This window comes from Elephas maximus, chromosome 12 (assembly GCF_024166365.1).
Source record: "Elephas maximus indicus isolate mEleMax1 chromosome 12, mEleMax1 primary haplotype, whole genome shotgun sequence".
Classification (NCBI taxonomy): Eukaryota; Metazoa; Chordata; class Mammalia; order Proboscidea; family Elephantidae; genus Elephas; species Elephas maximus.
The window spans coordinates 57,759,975-57,781,448 of record NC_064830.1 but is presented as its reverse complement, the minus strand read 5'-3'; the positions used below and the strand labels follow the sequence as shown (position 1 = coordinate 57,781,448).

At 55.4% G+C, this 21,474-nt stretch overlaps 1 protein-coding gene across 4 annotated transcripts in view; it reads right to left on the bottom strand.

Annotated features, from left to right (window-relative positions):
* Positions 1–479: 479 nt before the first annotated feature.
* The window catches only part of RAB11FIP3 (RAB11 family interacting protein 3), an 83,885-nt gene continuing 62,890 nt past the window's right edge, over positions 480–21,474 (bottom strand). For 2 of the 4 annotated variants that reach the window (XM_049904684.1, XM_049904685.1), the window contains exons 5-15: positions 20,665–20,814; positions 18,936–19,070; positions 15,006–15,041; positions 12,610–12,703; positions 11,986–12,089; positions 10,525–10,665; positions 6,031–6,112; positions 5,550–5,687; positions 4,138–4,293; positions 3,896–4,036; positions 481–3,822 (exon numbers count right to left, since the gene is read on the bottom strand). In XM_049904684.1, the coding sequence (XP_049760641.1) occupies positions 3,709–3,822; positions 3,896–4,036; positions 4,138–4,293; positions 5,550–5,687; positions 6,031–6,112; positions 10,525–10,665; positions 11,986–12,089; positions 12,610–12,703; positions 15,006–15,041; positions 18,936–19,070; positions 20,665–20,814 (1,291 nt within the window). In that variant the 3' untranslated portion in view covers positions 481–3,708. Of the gene's footprint in view, positions 3,823–3,895; positions 4,037–4,137; positions 4,294–5,549; positions 5,688–6,030; positions 6,113–10,524; positions 10,666–11,985; positions 12,090–12,609; positions 12,704–15,005; positions 15,042–18,935; positions 19,071–20,664; positions 20,815–21,474 lie in introns of all 4 variants that reach the window. The other 2 variants (XM_049904686.1, XM_049904687.1) reach the window with 1 other exon arrangement.

The window sequence follows — 21,474 nt, the reverse complement described above, 5'->3', positions numbered from 1 at the left end:
CGGAGCTGGAGGGGAAGTTGGGGGTCCTTCTTGTGTCTATGAACATAGCCCTGTAGTCCTTTGCAATACCCGAGTTGCTGAAACATCAGGCACACAGCGTCAATTTAAAATAACTTTTTTTTTTATATACAGCAGAAGGTGACTTTGGATCGTCCAAAACCACTGGCTAAGCCCTGCTCCATGCCAGATGAGGTATGAAGGAAGGGAAAGGCCCAAATCCAGAGAGAGGTGTGGACAGCATGAGTGAGCTTTGGGGTGCAGCCAAACACAGCCCCCGCCCCGTGGAGCTGAGGCTCCAGGATTCGTCGGGGAGGGGAGCCCCTGTGGCAGGGAGGCAGAGATCTGATCATCCCCGGCCTATACGGGTCTCCCCGAGTGGTTCATTAGCCGCCTGCTTTGCAAGCCACTTGTGCCGAAGCATGGGGCCTACCAGGTGAAAACCAAACCCCTTTGCTGGAATCCCTGTCCCTCCGGCAGGCAGAGGACGGGTCCTGGGGGAAAAGGGTGGCCTTGGGAGGCCCAGTAGCTTGCTGGCACCCTTCCTGGGAGAGCCTGGAGCTGCCCAAGGCAAGGGCAATGAGAGGTCCACCTGGAGAGAGGTCACCACCACCCGGGGCGCTTCTCCAGGGAGGCACAGCCTGGCCTATTCTTCCACAGGCCAGGTCACCAAGAGCCGAGGGCAAAGACCCCGACAGGCCCCGCCTGACTGTCCCGTCTCTGAGCCTCCTCCAGGACACCCTCTCAACTGCTCCAGCCCCCTGGGTCAGAAGCTGTCAGGCAGCCCTTCATTATATGTTCTCCACCCTCCTTGTCAGTCCCAAATAGGGACTGTGCCCCCTTGGGCTGGGGGAGCCCTGCGGGACAAGGACCCTCAATCCATGTGGCCCACCAGACTTGGGAAGGCCCCATGTTTAAAAAATGGAAATGACCTCCTAGGTGCGACAAGGCTGGGTGAGGCCGTCAGGAAGCTATGGCTGCCCTTCCTGTGGAATGAGAAATAGGGCCCTACGCTGTGAGGCAGTCGCAGGGTGGGTTGTGGCAGACTCAGGCCTGAGGAGGTATGTGTGTTCCTGTCAGAGACCCCTGTGCTCCATCCCCACTTCCAGCCTCTTCTCCAAGACAGAGTGAGGCCCCTGCAGGTGCTTATGGGTGGATGACAGGTGGGAAAACAGGTGACATGCAGCCTCTTGGCCAGCCAGGGAGACATGGGGGCTGGGCCACAGAGCGTTGGGGGCATGGCTCCCTCCTCCCAGGTCTCCCGAGCTCCCCTCTAAGGAGCCCAACTAACAGCCCCCTGCTGAGCTCATTGGATGCAGCGCTCTGGAGCCCCCCAGTGTCTAGCAGGGTCCTCTGCACATGCCAGACACGCAGCCCATGAGGCCTACAGCAGGGTCTAGATAATGAGGGCACAGGAGGGCAGCAGCCCTGGGCGTGCCAGTGGGAAGAGTGGGTCTTGGAACATGAAGGGCTCCCTTCAGGAAGAGCAGGATGTCGGCCTGGGACAGTCTATGCCCTCCGAGCGACCCTGAGTCCTACTGTGCCTCAGCCTGCAGGCCTTGGGCCCAGAGCTGCCACCTGCAGTCCTGCGGGGAGAGGGGGTCCTGCCCTGTGCGCCTCACCCCCGCGGGCTGGCAGACCAGGGCTCAACCCCCTTCTCTGCCCCAGGGATCTGTCTCCATCTGTGTGAATTCAGGTCTGGCCGGCAGGCAGTTAAGTGGAGCTGGGCTCCCCTCTAGCTTTGGAGAAAGTGCACCCGCCTGGCTGGCGCCTCTTCCAGACTGGCTCATTACCCAGCTCCCAGAGCTCAGTTCCTCGAGTCGGAGCTGGCCGCAGTCCTTGAAACCTCCTCTCTGATGTCCCACTGTAACTGCCACTCTTTGTGACCACCACCAGCTCGAGGCCTTTGCCTTCTCTCTCCCCTCGATTTGGGAGCTTGGTGCAGCTGCCCTGGAAGGGGCCTTCTCTGACCACCTCCATGCTAGCACACCACTGTCCAAGGGGCTGGGGCAGCTGTATCCGAGATATGCAACCCTCTGAGACACCTCATGCTCTGCCCTTACCCCTGACTGTCCTAAGAGGGGCAAGTGAGGGGGGCCTAGAGGAAATCCAGGCATGGCTGAGCCCCCATCATGTGGCCACCCCTAGGAGTGCCCAAACCTGTAGGCTTGAGACCCAGACCCTGTCCAGGAAGTGGCCATGCTCCTCTGTGCCGGGTGCCCATGCTCCTGCCCACTGGTGACCACAGAGGAAGGAGCCGCCTCTCGTGTGCAGTAAAAGCTTTAATTATCACAGCTGCCCTGTCCCATCACCGCGGCCTCATTGCGCTGTCTGGGAGTCACATCCAGGGTCCAGGTCAGTGCCAGGGCATGGTCCCAGCGTCCCCAATCAGTGACAGCACTGGTTAGCAACAGCAGGATCAAGACGAGAGGCCATGTCGCTGGGCACAGAAAGCAGAGCTCCAATATTTATATATTATACATATATATATTTCATGTGTACACAGATAGTTTCTCTCTTGAAAGTATTAAAAAATTGATCAACCTTCAATCTATAAAAAATACCTACTCTACATGATAGAAAAATCTCTCCTCCAAGTTTACACTGATTTACACCCAAGGCTTTCCCCAAAATGTACAATACGAGACAACATCTTAACTGTATGGAAGTATGGAAGGTGGACCCCATGGAGTATGGGCAGATGTTGGAGCAGTCACACACGCACTCACACACACATACATCGTATGTGCATACACATGGGGCAGCCAGTCTGCGGGGCGGGTCTCAGTCCACCCGGAGCTGCCAACAGGCTCCTGCCCAGTGCTTAGGCTGGGGGCAGGGGGGAGGGGGAAGCTTGGCAGCTCCTAGAGGTGACACCACTGTTCTCAGAGAGCCAGAGCATGGACACTTTGACTCCAGCCTTTTCCCCACCCTCAGGGAAGAGAACTATTTATAAGCCAAACACCCAGAAGAAGAGGGTCCAGGCTTTGGGCCTGGCCTGTGGGATCCAGGCCTCCCCAGGTGGTGTGTACAGCCCAGTCCACAGAGGGCACAGGCTCCATAGGACCAGGTATGGCCACAGCCCCACCTGCTGTGGATGCAGAGGGAAGCTCCACATGGCTAGAATCACTCAGTCCCGGTTTAAGAACAGAGTGTCTGCTGGGCTCCTGCCCTAGCCCCCAAGGAAGCCCTAGTCAAAGCCTCCTGAGGGTTATTGCAGGAAGGGTCCAGCCACTGGTGGGGAGGCCTGTGGGTTCGACCAAGTGCCCTGAGTAGTTCAGGGGTGACACAGGCTACTACAGGGAGATGCCCCAGAAAGCTGAGAAGGGAGGGGGCCCTGCGACTCCCCACTGGCCTCCCCAACCATTGCATCCAAGCAGGGGCTGAGGCCTGTCCCATGTTTCTGTTCCCTGATGCACCAAAGCCCCTGGGGCTGGGCAGACAGAGGCAAGCGGGTTTAACGGGATGGTGGGGGCACTCACCAGGCCCAGGAACTGCCTGTAGTCTATGCAAGAGGAGGGAGCAGTGCAGGCTCTGTGCCCACGGGGCAGACATGGGGTCAGGGCAAATGAAGGCCCCAGCACCTCTCCTGTATGGCCCCCGCACCTCCCACCCAGCGCCCTGGCCCATGGCCACCGGCCTCGTTCTGGGAGGTCAGCTGTTGGGCCATGGTCTCGGCTCTGTGCAGTCTTGTGCATGGCATCCAGTGTCCTACTTCACCTCCAGGATGGAGGGGTTGGTCTCCATGATGGCCACAATGATGCGATCGATGTAGTCCTGCAGGCGAAAGTTGATCTCCTCCTGCTTCTGGATGGCCTCCATGAGCTGTGGGAAGACAGCAGGTGCCTTGGGAGCCGGCTGGGGGGTAGGGAGAGGCCCCCACTGTCTAAAGCATTACCTCATCTCGGGACACAGAGCTGATCTCTGCAGCTAGGGACTCGGAGAAAGATGTAGAGAAGAGGTTCTTGGCCCCCTGGATGCTCAGGTTGATGATCTGCCCATTGAGCTCATCATTCTGCTCCTTGAGGCTCTGGTTGTCCTGTGGTGGCAGTAGCAGGAACGTCAGTCCCCCCAATTTCCCCAGCTTATCCCGGCCACACTATCCTCTACCAGCTGTCAGGGAGGAGCACAGCCTCCTACCTGCTTCAGCCTGCGGACCTCCTGCTCCAGCTCACTCTCTCGGGTGCGGCTATTGTACTCCTGGAGGCCTGCGCTGCTGCTCCGGCCCCGCCGTTGCTCTGCCTCCAGCTTCAACAGCTGCAGGTGCTCCAGCTGCTTCCGGAGATCCTCGATCACCTGCAGGAAAACCACAGAGAGGTGGGGGGTAGGGCACACCTGCAGCAGGCTGGCCAACAAAGGCTAGACACATGGGGAGCTGGGCACACGGGGAGCTAGACTCATGGGGAGCTGGACACATGGAGGGGTGGGCTGGCCACAAGGGGAGCTGGACTCATGGTGGGGTGGGCTGGGCCCACTGGGGGCTGGGCACATGGGGAGCTGGGCACACAAGGGGGCTGGGCATGAGGGGCTGGGCACCAGGGATGGGCAACTGTTAGCTCATCACATACTCTCCTGACTGCACGTGGGTGGACGAGGACACACGACCCCAACTGACAGACCCGCCCCCAGCACCTCTGCCCAGAGTGGCACATTTGAGACGTGTATCTTAGAAAACAAAGGGCGTCCTCAGGTCCTGTCCAGTGGGCAGCACATGATGCAGACCGGGCTGCACATTCACACACAGGTGCACACAGTGCCCAAGTGATGAGCGGGTGAGCTCCGTGAAGCAAAGGCAACAGAAGAGAATGTTACAAAGACAGCATGGCGCTACCAGGGCAGAAACCAATCAGGGCTCTCAACTAGGGCCAAATGGCATCTGGAACAGTTTGAGTCATCACAACTGGGGTGTTCCTGGCATCCGTGGGTGGAAGCAGGAGTGCTGCTCAACACGCCCCAGTGCCCAGGGCGCCCATGGCGGGGGATCTGGCCCAAGATGTCTAGGGTCTGCAGGGAAGACCCCAGTCTAGGGCCACGCAGACCCTTGCCCCAGCGTCACCAGTCATCTCCTCAGGATGGAGAAGCGGGCATGGATGAAGGGCGTAGGGACGAGCCATGCAGGGCACGAGGTTCATAGGGACGAGGGGATGAGGCGTGTGGGGACGAGGCACATGGGGACGAGATACACGGGAATGAGGCGCAGAGGTACAAGGTGCACAGGGACAGGGCGCATGGGGATGAGGCGCACTGAGACAAGGGGATGAGGCATGTGGGGACGAGGTGCACAGGGACGAGGCGCATGGGCACGAGGCACACGAGGATGACGCATGAGGCATGCCAGGATGGGGCGGACGGGGACAAGGCACGTGGGGATGGGGCACATGGCAATGGGGTGCACGGGGACGGGGAGCGCGGCAACGGGACATGCAGGGATGAGGTGCACGGGGACAAGAGGACAAGGCAAGTGGGGATGTGGTGATGAGGGGATGCAGAGACAAGGCATGAGAGGAAGAGGGGATGTGAGGATGAGGGGTGCAGGGACAGGGCGTGCCCACCTCCTGGGTGGACTCCTTGTCCCTCTGGAACTGGTGCCGCTCATGGCTCAGTCGGTCGCCCATCCTGCGCCGGTCCTCCTGCTCCTCACTGAGCCGCAGTGTCAGGTCCTCGATCTCATCCAGCAGTTTCTGCTTCTCCTGTAAATTGAGGGCTTTTCTACTCCAGAACGCGCCACCCAGTCTCGCCCCGTCACAGTACCTGTAACCGCCCCTTCCTTGCCCGAGAACCCAGGCGGCCAGCCCAGAGCAGTGCTGCTAAAGGCTGGCATGACAACAACTGCACTCGGCTCCTACAAAGCCCAGGACTGCTTCTAGGTAGAGGTCAATGCAGAGAGGGGCAGACACGGTGCCTGCAGGATCTCCCGGCAGAGGGATGCCTGTGCTGGGCATATCCTGCCCAGAAGCACATCCCTGTCCAGTGAACCAGGAAGCACCCCACTTCAGCGGGCCTGTCTCCATCCCCCTAACCCCATAGCCTCACCTCCTCCAAGCGCTCAATGCTGGCTTTCAGGCAGGGAGCACAGGACCGAAGCTCACCATTCTCCTCATCCAGCTGTTGCAACCTGGGACACAGACAAGGCTGAGGCCATGCCAGTGCCTCCGCGGGGGCCCAGCTTCTCCAGGAAACCTCACTTAGGAGCTGCCCTATCACATACCTGCTCCCAAATTACCTACAGCCTGCTCCTGAGGGCCTCCACCCCACCGCCCTCAGGCTAACAGAAGCCCGTATCTCCCTGCCTCACATGCTCCCTCCACCCGGCTTTGGCTTCCCTCTTGCTTCTGCCACTCAGTACAGTAAGCTGTTGTCACTATCGAAAACCCAAACTGGTGCACTCGACAACCCAGCTCCAGACTTGACAGGGTCCCGACAATGCCCTTTCCCATCTGGGACCTGTCCAGGGGCCATACCGCAACCTGTCGTCACATACCCTCAGACTTGTCTCTCGTGACCTGGATGGGTCTGGGGAGCCCTGGCTGGTAGTTTGCAGGTTGTGCTCAAATGGAGTTTGGTGCTTTTACACGATCAGACACAGCGATAGGTTTTAGGGCACACACAGAGGGAAGGGGCATCTTGTTGCATTGTATTGGGGTGCATGGTGTCCACATGACATTCTGGTGCTGTCCACCCTGACTACCTGGGGTAGGTGTATCTGCGTTGTCTACACTGAGGGTTACTACTTCCTTGCTTATCTCTGTTCCAGGCAGCAGGTCACCAAGTCCAGCTCCTGCTGTAGCATGTCCCTCACCCCTGAGGGGTCTCTACAAACATTATTATCTGGGTTATCTGGGAAGAGGTTCTTCTCTTCTCCCCATTTATTACTTATCCATCACTTGTTTATGTCAGCACGGGCCACCGCCAGACTCTCCCACTGCTGCTCTGCCTATCCAATGTGGCTTGTCCAACCAGCACTGTGTCCTCTGACATGCCTGCCCCGTTCTCGAGTGCCCCTTCTTCCTGCATCCTGTGCCCTCCCTGGATGGCCTGGAACCAGCTATTCCTCTGAGGAGAGCTGGCTCCTCCCATAACCCTTTTCCTTGCTCTCCTGCTGATGCTGCTGTCCCTTCTATCTCACCAGCCAGTGCCCACACAACACAGGACCAGCGCCTGTTCACCAGACGCAGTTAGTGAGAAGGCCTGGAGATCCATGGCTCACCTGAGACCTCACCAGTTCCCTGTCAGGGTCTGGTGGGCTGGAAGATGGCAAGTGGGCCATGTGATTCCATTCTCACCTGTGCAGTGTCCTGCAGTTCAGAGACCTCGCTTCCCAGGTGGGGCATGGGCGGGACCCCTGTGGGGCCTCTTGTTTCATCCTTGTCTTCACCTCAACTTCCACAGGCAGCTGGTATTCCAGCTCCTGAGCTTTCTGAGGCTGCAGGATAAATCCCGGCACTCCTTAGTCCCCACCAGCTCTAAGTTCTCTTTAAGGTTTCCACAGCCCTCAGAAATGCTGTGTGGCAGAGCTCACTCCCCTTCTCTGTCCTTCTGGGTTTGTGCCTTCAAAACATTAAGACTCTTTTCATTCCTGATGTCTTGCTAGGGTGGGCATAATGAATGCCTTCAATTCTCTGTCTTTAGGCTATTTTTTCTTTTTAAAATAACACTTGCTCTCTTTCCTCATCATTTAAAGCCTGCATAACATCACCAGAGGGCAACATCTTTATTGCTGGCATTCGACCATGTCTTCCTTCCCACCTGGTGCCTGTTCTAGCAACAAAGAGTCTGTCTCCTGGTGGGAGCTCCTGCTTCTGTCCCTCTCCCTTCTCCTTCCTTCATCACCAAGCTTGGAGGAGAAGCCTCCACCATGTTTGCTGGAAGGACATGCTGGGACCACAGGGCACTGTGAACAGGTGTCCTGCCCACGCAGACTGAGACCCGCGTGCTAGCATGACAGTGCAGGGTGACGTTATCGAAGCCCTGTGTTCAACCCGGGCTGCATCTCACTTGTGACATCAAAGGGGGAGGCAGGTGCTGCGAGGCCAAGCTATGTCCCCGTCCTGTTCACGCCCAGCTCCACGGCGCCCGCAGGTGCTTCTGCCCTTTACCAGAGGCCCCCCACACCCCAGGTGACACAGACTCCCTGCTCCCATGGGTAAGTGGCTTTTCTATGACCCTCTTCTTGACACCCTGAGGCCATCTAGCACCATCCTCTGCTTTGTGACATTGGCAGTTCACCCCCTCCTACTGCTTTGCCATACTCCTGATGGCTCCTTCTTGTCCCCAAGCAGGTGATCACAGGCTGCAGCCCCCTTGCTCTCCTCTGCTCCACGCCCCTTCAGCTTTAATGCACGCCTCTTTACTAAGAACCCTCTTGAGACTCTGCTGTCTTCTGGGCAGTGTAATGCACACGTCAGACTGAGCACAGGCCAGGCCCTCGGCAGCAAGGAGATCCCGCCCCTCTTGGGGCTGTACTGGGGCCAGCTCAGGGGCACCAGCCACCAAGACAGCACTGTGCTTAGCCACCAAGAACCACGCCCGTGGCTGTTTCAGGAGGCCACAGGGAGCCACCCGGGTCCAGCACCTTGGTTTGTAGGGGAAACTCAGAGACCTGCCTGCTCCATGCCCTCCCCCCCTCCACAGCAGGATGCCACTGCTGTCTAAGCTCTGAGTCAGCAGCCCATGGCCACCTCAGGGTCAGCCAGTCTAAAGTGAGATGTGCACACCATGGTAGCATCATAGCCGGGTCCCCTCCTAGCTCCCATCACGTTGCCAGCGCCCAGGAAACCCTGCCCTGTGCTTCTGCTCGTGAGGACAGTGGCTGCACCAGGCATCTGTGGCAGGGCCCTGGCCCCCCCAGTCTCTGTTGTCCCCGGCAGCCCTCTTGCCCTCCCAGCCTCCACTCCTGAAAACACTCAGGAGTGAAACCCAGACGTTTCTTCTTCGCTTTAAGAGCATGAGAAAAAGCACTTGGAATCCTCTTCTGTAGACACTGAAGACTGTAAGCCATCTCCCCACAGGCACACCTGTACACACGCACCCACAGGCACACCTGTACACATGCACCCCTAGGCACACACACACAGGCATGCCTGTACACACGCATCCATAGGCACACACACACAGGCATGCCTGTACACACGCATCCATAGGCACACACACACGTACACACCCAAGCATGCCTATACACACGCATCCATAGCCACACACAGGCATGCCTGTACACATGCATCCACAGGCATACCCATACACACGCACGTACAGGCACACACAGGCACGTCTGTACGCATACACCTACAGGCATGCCTACACACACACATCCATAGGCACACACCAGCACACCTGTACACACGCACTTACAGGCACACACACAGGAATGCCTTTACACATGCATCCACAGGCACACACAGGCATGCCTGTACACACGCATCCACAGGCATACCCATGCACACGCACCTACAGGCACAGACACAGGCACGCCTGTACACATGCACCTATAGGCACGCCTGCACCATGCATCCACAGGCACACACACAGGCACGCCTGTACACATGTACCTGCACACACGCAGGCACATTTGTACAAATGTACCTACACGTACCCACATGCAGGCACACCTGTATGCATACACACATGCACATCCACACGTGCATCCACACACATGCACACACGGGAGAAATTCCACAGAGAAGGAAGAATGTCAAAAAAATCATACATAAAGCAGAAGACCCCCCACCTCAAGTCCAGGCACACGTGCTCAGGCTCACTCTCAGAAGCTGTGGGACATCACCTTAGAAATACTAACAATTTTAACCATTCCTGCTAACAGACATTTAGGTCACCTGCTGTTTTCCACTTTTATAATGTTTGGAGCAAGGCTTTGAACCAGCTTGTTCAGGTTCATACCCCTACTGAGAATTTTCATTTCTAACAAGTTTCCTGCTAAGAATCTGCATTTTGACTCCAGATGTACTGAATCAGAAACTACATTTTAACAAGATCCCCAGGTGATTCTTATGTATAACCTCTGGTTTGGACACATATCCCTTGCACATACCACTGTAGACTGACCCCAATCTGAGTGTCTACAGTGCGAGTCCCTATGCAGAGGCACTGCTCACTCAGTGCAGGATACTGCTCTGACTTCCAGGCCTTTGGGACACATTCTAACACCGAGTCAGTCCCTTCTTCTTCGGATTTTCCCTGATTCATCTCAGGTTTATGGCTCCAGATGGGCATAAGAATTAATTTTGTCATGTTCCCCTTAAAAATCAGGTAGATATTCTGACTGGGGAACCGACAAGAGGCAGTACCAGAGAGACTGACGTCTTAGAATTAATTCAGAGGTTCCAGGGCCTTCCAATGGGTTCTAAAAGTTTTCTTCATGTGTGTTTTCTACTTTGTCCAAAGTTAAGTTTACCCCTAGATGGTGTGCCTTTCTGGGGTGGGTGGGGGGCTTTTGCTAACAATACCATCCCCCCACAACTCTCATGGTGACTCCTGAATGCTGGAAGGCCGAGATCTTCTCTAGCCACCCACCTGGCCTGCAGGTTCTCAATCTCGATGCTCTTCTCCCGTTCCATCCTGCATAGCAGCTCCCTCTGCTTTCGGGCCTCCTCCAGGACTAGCTCGCAGGTTCGTAGCTCCTGCTCCTTCAGCTGCTCCTCCAGGGCATTGGCTCTGCAGAGGCAGAGAGGTGAGGTGAGCACCTGCAGGGCCTCCAGGGTTAGTGACTGTGGGCGGCTCTATAGAGGGGAGGCAGGAGAGACGTGCGGACACAGGGAGGCAGGAGAGACGCGGGACACTGGAGGAGGCAGGGGAGGTGCAGGGGACACTGGGGAAGGCAGGGGAAGCTTTCCACGGGAGCTCAGTTGGGGTGGCTCTGAGTGTACCTGAGCTGCAGGGCCATGGCAAAGTCACAGAGGCAGGCACAGTCTCCATTGTTCTCAGGTGGGACCGCAACCCATCCCAGCCACACCTGTACCTCCCACCCCCTCGCTGCATGTGGAGGAGACCCTTCCAGGGAACACAAGCCTGCCAGGTGCCTGCCCGTGGGAACCTGCACTGACACTGGAGGCTGCCCTTCTGCAAGACAGGCGGTCATGTAGGAAACTGTGGTGACACCAGAGGCAGTGTCCACAAGAACCAGGAGAGCTGGTCCTGGAAGCGGGTACAGAGATACAGGGCAGGGCGGGGTGGATGCCCCAGCATGCCTATGTCCACTGATGATGACGGACATCGCACTGAAAGGAAACCTCTCCAGTCAGCGCTGGGAGTCTGGGTAGCCTGCCCAGATTCCTCTTGACAAAGACAAGGATGCTGTAACATTTTCTGAGACATAGCTTACCCTTAACCCCCACAGGACCCAGATCCCCCTCTGACTCAACAACAGGCAGGCAGCTGGCCTCCCTGGTGAGAACTCAGTGAGCAAGCAGCGGCCAGGCCGAGGCCTGGCTCCTCCAGGGAGCTTGTTTTCACCGTTAAGATGACATGAGCTTGTACCACTGCAGCATGGCATGTCCAGGAGCAGACCTACCGTGTCTATGTAACTTGGGGTAAGAAGGCTACAGAGGATGTCCAGTGTCCCTGTGGCCTTAGGGTGTACTGGTTTCCAAGCAGAGGCTGCTGCTTGAGACTCTGAGACAGTTCTTGCGCCCTCAGATTACAGATGAGAAACCGAGGCTCAAAGAGACACAGCCCTTGGCCCCAAGGTCACCAAGTCCATGGCAGAGCCAGGGTGTGAACCAGGTACCTGGGGAGGACAGTAGGTCCAAAAGCCTCCTGGGAGAAGCCACCACAGCTGTGCTTATGGGAACACAGGAGCCACCAATAAGTAGAGCCTGGTCTTCCTGCCCCAGCCGGCCTTCACCCTCATTTCACCTGAGTGACAGCCCTTCCCCCACACACTCACCTGAGCAGTTGGCCTTCCCCCATGCCTCACCTGAGTGGCTGGCCTTCCCCCCACACCTCACCTGAGAGGCTGGCTCTCCACATGCTCACCTGTGCACGAGCTGTAGGTTCTCCTGCCGCAGGCGGCTGTGCTGCTCCCCGTTGGCTGCACTGTCCTTCTCTAGCTCAGACACCCGCTTCTCCAGGAAGACAACCTTGGAATGAGACACTGGCTTAAGAACAGGTGAAACGGCAGATGGCCCACACCCACTGGGCACAGTGTCTAGAACCCAAACAGGGATCTTCTCAGGGAGAACAGAAGTGCACTAGACCCTGCTAGCTCTTGGGGCCCCCTGCTCCTGCGAACAGATGCACGTGTTGCCAAGACCCTGAGGTGAGCCCGGGATAGGGGAGCAGGGGGTCTGCATTTCTGACATAGCCCACAGGGTGGCCAGGTACCAGGGATGCAAAGGACAGCAAGGCTCAGTGTCCTGGCCTCTCCCTCCCTCTCTACAGCAGGTAGTAAGACGAGTGAAGGTGAGCAGAAAGAGGGCCAGAGAAAGCTTACAGAGCATGAGATGCTGAGGGGCCACGGAGGTGGGGGGCTCCAGGAGGAGGTAAGGGGCTCCAGGAGGAGGCGAGGGGCTCCAGGAGGAGGTGAAGAAGGGATACAACAGAAGGTGAGGTGAGGATTCTCCCAGCCCTGCCTGCCTGCCAGCCCACCTAGGGCCCTACCTTGTCAGCAATGGCCTCCTCGGTGCCCTCCACGGGCTCGGGGGGCAGGTCCTCCAGAGCCTCCATGGTCAGGGCCCCTGACTGGTGCAGGTGCCTGGGGACAAGAAGCAGGAAGAGCCTAATGCACAGCAAGCTCTTTGGAGCTTGATAAAACCCTGACCTACACGATGCTATGAACACACATTCTTACATGATGACAATCAAGTCTACCAGGTTCTACTTCCACTTCAGCAATGACTGAGCTTAAACATTTCCCAAATTTGATTTTTTCCCCAAAAACATTCTAAGGGAGAAAGAAGGATGACAACTTCACCATGGCTGGGCCACGTGGTCCAGGAAGTCCCTGGGTCCGCTGACCCCGATACATGCCCTGGGTGGGTAGAAGGGTACTTCCCTGGGACTGCAGATCCCCAAGCATGCCTTGGGTAACACAGGAGAAACCTTGGGACTAGCCTGTGGATGTCAGCTGACACTCAAGAGGGTGCTGGGCCCACAGGGTGGAATGATTGGTAACTACTCCCTTCCTATAGGAAACCCTGGTGAAGTAGTGGTTAAGAGTTTGGCTGCTAACCAAAAGGTCAGCAGTTCGAATCCACCAGGTACTCCTCAGAAACACTATGGGGCAGTTCTACTCTGTCCTATAGGGTCGCTATGAGTTGGAATTGCCTCAGCAGCAATAGGTTTTTTTGTTGTTGTTGTTTCCCTTCTAATCACTGTCCTTATGCCTCCAATGTGGGCTCTAGGTCAGGCCCAGACTCCACAGACAGTGGGGCCCAGGCCTCCCAACTAGAGGGCCTGAGGCACCTTGAGGGGCTGGGCATGGGGAAGGGAGGGATACGCCACATCCAAGAACCAGTGTGCCAGGCCCCGCCAAGTCCTTGTCATACAGCCGCCTCATCCTCACAGCAAATCCAACAGCATTACTGCATCTCCATCTTGCAGGTCTCAGGGTGAAGGGGAGGGAGGGCAGAGCCATGTGACCCCAGAACCCATGACAGCCTCGCCTGAGAGAGGCTAGGTCAGCTGCAGAGCACACACCCTTGGCGGGGGTGACAGCCTCTGACTAAGCACACAGCAGACAGGCAGGACAGCAAGGGGCCACCTGGTGCCCATCAGTAGGACCTCCAGAAAGAGAGGAGTTGGAAGGTGGACACCAGAGAAGCAGCTCGGGAGATCTCTCAGTGCTAAGGGACACGAGCTTCCAGATTAAAAAGGCACATTTTTTGTTTTGCTCAGAATAATTAATGGTGTAAAAAAAGGGACTCACGACAAGACTCATTTCGGAACCCCAGGAATAAGGGAGATACCCTAAAAGCTTCTAGACGGGGATTTGTCACAAAGGCACAAGCATCAAAAAGAACTTCACCTCTCAGCACAACCCTGAATGAGAAGATAACGAGCAGTCCTTCAAAAATCCTACACTTTTAAACAAGAAAGGCATCAAAGGTTTATCTCCTGTGCACCGCTGTTCTCAAGAATCTATACCAACAGTGGAGGGAGGACAAGAAGGAAGATGGGGCACAAGGAGCTGATGATCCAACACCTGGGACAGGTAAGGGAAGGAGATCCCAGGACCACAGGGTGCAGCAGGTCCAGGGCCAGGAAGGATAGGCTCAGAGCAGAGCTGGTAGGAGGTGTGAGGCTCTATCACAGGGCTGGTGGGAGAGGCACCCAGAAGAAGCAAATAAAAAAAAGGAGGGCAATCATTAACCTGGCTTAGAAAGGAAGCGTATAACAGTAATGCGTTACATGGCTTCCTGTGATCACCACTGGTGTCAGAGTGAAGTGCCGTATACTACACTGAAGGGAAGGGAGGAGTAATATAAGCTGTCCTCTTTCAGATTTTAGGAAGCTAACAGATACATCTAATGCTGAAAGATGAGGAAAGGGCCACACTGGACGTCATTTAGAAACCTGGCACCAGGCGCCGCCCCCCCCCCCCCCCGCCAAAGGCAGCACGGGGATGTGCCGGGGAGGACCATGCAGGCCGAAAGGGTATAGTCAGGAAGGAGGTGGGCCCAGCATGGGCTCTGTTCTGCAGTGGCTCTGTGAGCTGGGCTGCACTGACTGCCCTAACAAACTCATCCATGGTGGACCTTTGGGGACGCCAGCCCCTCCGGATCACATAGTAAAAACCCAATAAATGAGGAACACTCAAAGCTTTCAACTACGTATCCTTGTCACAAACTCAGGTCCAAACCCTCAGCCCTGGGAAATACTTTCCACACCGGTCCCCTCAAGTTACTTACAATCCCAAACCATGAACAGCAACTTTTTAGAAGTTTTCTTAAATACTTTGGAAAAGAATATATTTTTAAAATGCTCTTTAAAAGATTATGATTAATAATACATTTCAGAAAAACATTTTTCAATAAATAATAAAGTATCTTGCCTACCTTGCAACCTTCTTGCTGGAAAGCTGCTTTGTCGGGCTGTACAAAAATCAAAATAAACAGGAAAACAGTGTCAGAGAATAGTCAGAGAAGAACAGGAGGAAACAGGAAATTCAGGCTAAAGTGATATGGGGATGGGGCTGTCTTTTCCAACAGCACAAACAAGCATGCAGCACCCGCTCCCCTAGAAGAGCCCCATGCATAGAAACCTCATCAGCAAAGCATACAAAGGAAGGAGCAACCCAGGGGCTCACTTGAGGCCTCCTGGCAACTCATATCCCATCCCCAACAACACCTTCAGATGGAGCTACAACCTGACCTCAGAGGCTGCCCCCACCACCTGGACCAGCCAGCTGGCTGCAATGGGTCTAAGCTCAGTCAATACCATGTCCCAGTGCCAAGCAAAATGACCACTCTCCAAATGCTCGGCCACCAGAGGGTCCACCACAGGGAAAGGGGCATGGGCCTGTTCCTAACAGGAGAATCTGTCACTGGTTCTAACTCAGGCATTGATATTTCTCACTCTGAAATCCCAGCTAGGCAGTGGTTTGAAACATCTTTCCTGCTGCCATTTCAGGGCAGTAACCCCAGTCAATTATACCCTGTCCTAATTTACCCATTTTCAGAGCCAAAAGGGGCCAAACTTACCTTAGCTCTCATTTCTGGTATCCAAAGTTATTTCCCAATTTAACAGTAAACTGTTACTTCAACACATGAGAAGACACACCTCATCTCCCAGCACAAGCATGATTGCTGCCCCAAGCCCTCAGCAACAGTTGGGCCACACCCCTCTCCAGCTTGCTCATCTCAAACACACCTATGGTCCTCTTTAAGGCTCAGGCAGAAAGGTCTATCTGGGGAGAAGTGCATGTGCTGCCAGTTACCGATTCATTGCTGCTCAGTTCCAAATCTACCCTTTTTGCCTGCTCTCTGGAATTGGATCTGGGCCCTTTATTGTTCCTTTGTGATGCCAAATTTTGTCAGCAGAGGGAGCTGGAGAGATATTGTAGGAGGAAGGCTTGCTTCCTAGTTCTAGGGCGCTCACTCAGCAGGGTCCTGTGCTGTGCATCTTCACCCACTGGTAAGCAGCAGCCCCATTACCTCCTCAGGTGGTCTTGTAGCGAGGTGCCGCTGGTGAGACCTTCCCTGGGAACACCTTTCCCCGCAGCCTACAGGGTAGAATTCCAGCATATCCCACCAGCACTGCACACAGTACTCTGTCATCCTGCCACAGCCACGCCATCTTCAGCAAGTCCCCATCTCAGCCCGAGATTGGGGTTACACCATCGGACGGCTCTATTGCAGCCTCGGGTGAGGTAGCTACTCCTTATAAAAAAAAAATAGTAAACCAAAAAAACCAAACCCACCGCCGTTGAGTTGATTCCAACTCATAGCGACCCTATAGGACAGACTAGAACTGCCCCATAGTTTCCAAGGAGCACCTGACGGATTCGAACTGCTGACCTCTTGGTTAGCAGCCATAGCACTTAGCCACTACAGCACCAGGGTTTCCACCCCTTATAGTAAAAAAAAAACCTGCTCTTTAATTCTTTAGAATTCTTTTTACTCTTGACTGGCCAATGTTTCCCTTCTCCAACCCCATTATAGTTAGTAATTCTTTATATTAAGGTTCCCCTGCTCGAATTCCTGCATGGTTCCCCTCTCCTGGATGAACCCCAAGTGGTACTGTGGACTGTAACGTGAATGTGACTCCTTCCTGACATCACAGAGACTCCCTGAAGGTACCCGGCCCCCATTCCATTCACTGCTGGCCCTCGGGGACTGGCCTAGCAGTCCAGTGACAGGGTCTGTAATTTGAAACTGTATTTCTGGGCAAGGTGGCCTTCTTAATGTCCACAAGACAAAAATTGCCTCTATGAAAGCTCCAGGTGCCTGGGAGATATGGTTGGTGTTGGCATGTTCTGAGGTTCACTGGGCAGATGCTACATCTGATGCCAAATCTCTGGGATACAGTTTGGACTAAATTGTCTTCTACTTCCACAAACTATAACCAAATACGTTTACTTGGAGGCAATCGTCAGGCAGGACTCAGGGCTCCTCAGCTGAGTGCTCAGGGTGATTTTCTGACCGTGATGATTTGGTGGAACACTGACCCAATGGGTAGAGCCTTTCTCAGAGGAGGGGACTGCGACTGGGCAGGAGCCAGCTGGGCTTCCTGGCGGCACGTGGCCACATCTTAGTTTGTTCTCGGCCCCACAAAACCAGGCAGAGGTGACCATACTATCAAGGGGCAGGTCCTCAACATAGGAAAAGAGCATTTTAATGACAGAGGTCTTGGAGACCGAGATAAGGTACTCATCTCCATGCTTGCTTTCAGGTACCAAGACGACACACCTGTACACAAGCCTGTGCTCAGCCGTGGCAAGTCTGCCCATGGGAAAGACCAACAGCCCCTCACTGGCCAGGCTTGGTGGCTCTACCCAGTGAAACCTACACAGCAGGGAACTGTCTCCCCAAGACAGGCCAGAGGGTCTCTGCAATCACCAGGTGCCAACTTCCTGGAATCCCTGGAGACCCACTTGAGGGCGCTTGCTCGGTTCTCATCAATGCTGCTGGGGCCCTGCTGACTCTCCTGTCGAGTGCTCCACCGTCCTCCCTGGGCACTCGTCAACCCCTTGTCCAATGGCTTTGCCATCCTCCCCCTGAGTGCCCGAGCCCCCTGCTGGCCACAGTGCCAGGCTCCATCCCATCCTCTCTGATTATGGAGGGCCCCATTTGCAATGCTACAGGAATGTGCACCTCACCACCATGCAAGGCTTAGATGAAAGGAGCTGACGGAGAAGACACCAAACGCCCTGGAAATGGAACCAGAGGAGGATGGCAGCCCCAAGCTGTCAGAGTAAACAGCCCAGAAGATGGACCTGGTAGGGCTGAGGCTGAGGGGGCTGCTGGGGGCAGCTGAGGGTAGGCTGAGACAGGCTCCTCAATCTGGCAAGCAGTTCTTAAAGGAATCCAACACCCTGAAACCACCAAGCAGGGTCACGTTCCTGCCTCCCTGTATGCACCAGGGCTGACTTCTCCCACAAGGCCACCTGGTGCCCACAGCTCCGACTAGCACCTGCTGCTGTGCCTTTCCCTCCCACCTGCAGGAACATGGCCATGCAAGGCCTCATCTCTGTGGTAGCCAGAGGACAAGCACCACCTCAGCCCATCTCTCACCTGGGCCTACCCAGAAGTAACTCCAAGGGAGGTGCCATCCACAAGCAAGGCCCATGGTACGTTCAGTGGGCATGTCAGCACTGCAAACAGCACACAGAGACCTAGAGTTGGAGCCTGTGATGCTGTCTGGGCAGCAAAGGAGCTGCCTCTGCTCAGAGCCTTTAGTTGGCACTGGGCACAGGGTGGGGAGGGTCAGCTTTGACAGAAATGGGACCAGGAGATGGGAAGAGATACAAAGGGATGGAAAGACATGTACCAGGGTCTGGGTAATGGAGCTGGAGTCCTGGAAACTGAGTCTGAGCCAGCCTTACAAAATGCACGTGGGGACAGCCCACTGCAACTTAAATGTGCTCCTGAAAGCGGATCACAAACCATTTTAAAGACCAAGCCGTATGTTAAGTTTCCCAATGTTATCTCATGAAGTCTCTCAGGAACAGGAAGTATCATCTCTCTGAGCCCAGATTTCACAGCAGGGTCTCCTTAGACTGGAGAGCACAGCACCCAATGACTGTGGCACCCAAAGACCACCTCCTCCCACTGGACACAAGCAGGTCAGTCAGCCGCATTCACATGGACAGGCATGAGGGGTGAGGGCAGGGTGCAGGGGCCGCAGCATGCAGGTGGCCAGGCAGCACAAGGACTCCCAGAGCCTCCTCCAGCCAAGCAGAGTAAGGACCCTGTAGGCGGGCGCTGTGGACCATGAGGGTCCCCTCACCCTTGGGGACAAACCAGGCTAAGCACCAAGCCAGTTACCTATTCATCTCAAGATCACTCAGGCGGGCAGAGAGATCCTCAAGGCGATTGATTTGTTTGTGGCACTGGGTACAGTAAAACTCAAATGCCTCATCAGTGAAGATGCTGTGCAGCTTAGCAGCAAGCAGGTCAGAGCTGGAGAGACGAGAAGTCGGTTCAGGAGAGGCCAAGGTCTGCTGGGACCCAGGGATCCCACGGGGGGCTGCACATCCAGGACAAGAGATTGGACAGACCCTGCTGTAAAATACCTCACCGTGGAGGCTCCGGTGCCCGCCTCCACTCTTCATCCCTTGGCCTCTGTGGCTGAGACACACCAGTAGAAGGTCCAGCGCATATCTGGTCCCTCCTGGTGAGGTGCTTAGAGAAAGGTAGATGCAGCCCGAGAGAGCTTCACCATAAAGCAAGTAAAGTGCCAGTCTTAAGACAAAGGGATGTGAGTAAACACACCTAAGTGTGATGCCAAAGTGTGTCTGCAGGTGGGTCCTCCCTCACACTGAGGACTGCCTTAGAAGCTGCCCCATGACCACCAGTGTCAGAGCCAGGCGCTCACGGCATCGCCACCATGCCTGTCACTCTAAGGCCTTCATGAAAAACTCAGATGTCCGCTTTTTGTTGATGCCATGACAGGATTTAAGTGGGCTTTGGGGGTACTGAGTTGATGGCTACAAAGACAGAGAAAGGAGCGTCCAGGGCTCCAGGACCCATAGGCTTTTGGAAGCTAATATGGAAGCTTAATTTAAAGAAAGGTTAAAAGTGAAACGTAAAAGGTAGCGTAGAAGGTAATCTTCAGACAGAAAACAGTGAAAACACTGGATGAGAGAGGGACGTGCTATACAAATAGGGAGAGGTTACAACATGGGATGTGAGTGCTAGCTTTGGATGCCCAGATCCTATAGCCCTGTCTCAGCGTCACCATGAAGGTGGAGTTGTGAAGGAAAGGTGTTGAGGGTCGGTGTCGTATGTCTCCTGAGGATGAGCCACACTCCTGGGGACTCAGGAAGACACAGAGCACAGAGCACCGAGGTGGGACCGTCAATCCCAGCCTGCAAGACAGAAGGAGGCCCCTCCTGGCACCGGCCTCCACCTAGGCCTTCCTGGCCGTGGCAACAACCTGGGCCAAAGAGGACTCTCAAAATTGCCGCTGTCACCAAAGACGAAGGATTCAAGGAATTGGGAGCAAAGGAGAGAGGTGGCTGCGGTGTACCAGCTGTCAGCCAGGTAACATCTCACCTTAGCCAGCAGAGGTCACCAGCAGGCAGCCCTCTGATGGCCGAAGCACAGGCCAGAGAGAGGCTCCAGGCCTCTTTAAGTCCCTTGTTCTGGATAAAAACAAAATGTACTCCTCATGAGCAGCCCCAGCCACATCCACATGAGTGAGCCTGAGTCTCTCCTCCTTTGGCCCAAACCAGAACTTTTCAGGCACCTCAGATCCCAAGGGTCATCTGTAACTCTAAAGCCTCCCTCAGAGTTGGCTGTGGACCAGAAGGTGATCACGCCCGACAGCCTGGAGCCTGAGAATCCATCCCGCCCTACTCCCGCCGGCTCAGCCATGCCCTTGGGAAAGCTGGGGACACACTGGTTGAGAGACACTTGAGCCAACTTCCATTCGGGTACAAATTCGCAAATCTGGAATGATTTATTGTATCAGGTAAAGTTTTCTTTTGCCAATTTGTTAACCAAAACGGGGACCTGTGCCCATCATTACCCAGTGGAGACAGGGGGCCGTTACCTGGGGGTGAGCAGGGCAGGGCCACTGGAGCCTTCCTCCCCACTGCAGGGCGCCTCTGGGAACAGTCTGCCCTCGCTGCCCTCGCCGTAGTCCTCGAAGTGCTCTTCGCCACTGATCACCGTGACAACAGGTGGGCTGTGCAGGTGGGGTCTAGAAGGGCAAAACAGAAGAGACCAGGGTGACCAAGGAGTCACCCCAGAACAAACAGGTTGGCGGCCGGTGCGCTCCTACAGAAACGCCAGTGAGCCACATATGTGCGTCCAAACATTCCAGGGGCCATGCTAAAAAAGAAAGGAACAGGTGAAACAGGAGCTGAGATTTTTATACTTTTTCCATAGTAAGTCTCTGAAGTCTGTGTGTGTCTGCACATCCTGCACATCTTGATGTCGGTCAGCCACATTTCCACGGCTCGAAGGCCTCGTGGCTGATGGATGCTGCATCAGACAGTACAGGTGTAGACACAGGCCCCATGTCCAGGGCAAATGCACCCCATGCCTCTGTGTTGGGGAGCTGCTGGCTCTCACAACCCTAGTGAGTGTGAGCTCAAATTCCTGCTTTATTTCAGACATACAACAAGCCCCAGTCACAGGGAGTGAGGGGGTTCCAAGCATACCACTGCTGAAAGCAAGAGTCACCCTCCCTCCCTCGCCTTCTGTTTCCTCTGGAGAGCAGAGCAGCGGGGCCAGGGGGTGCTCAGGAACAGTGGTCAGGGCTCTCGCCGCATAGTTGGCCACCACAGGCACTGCCCCTACACTAGCCACCTCGCCACCAAGGTCATCCTAGTCATACTGCCATCCTGGTCACCACAGC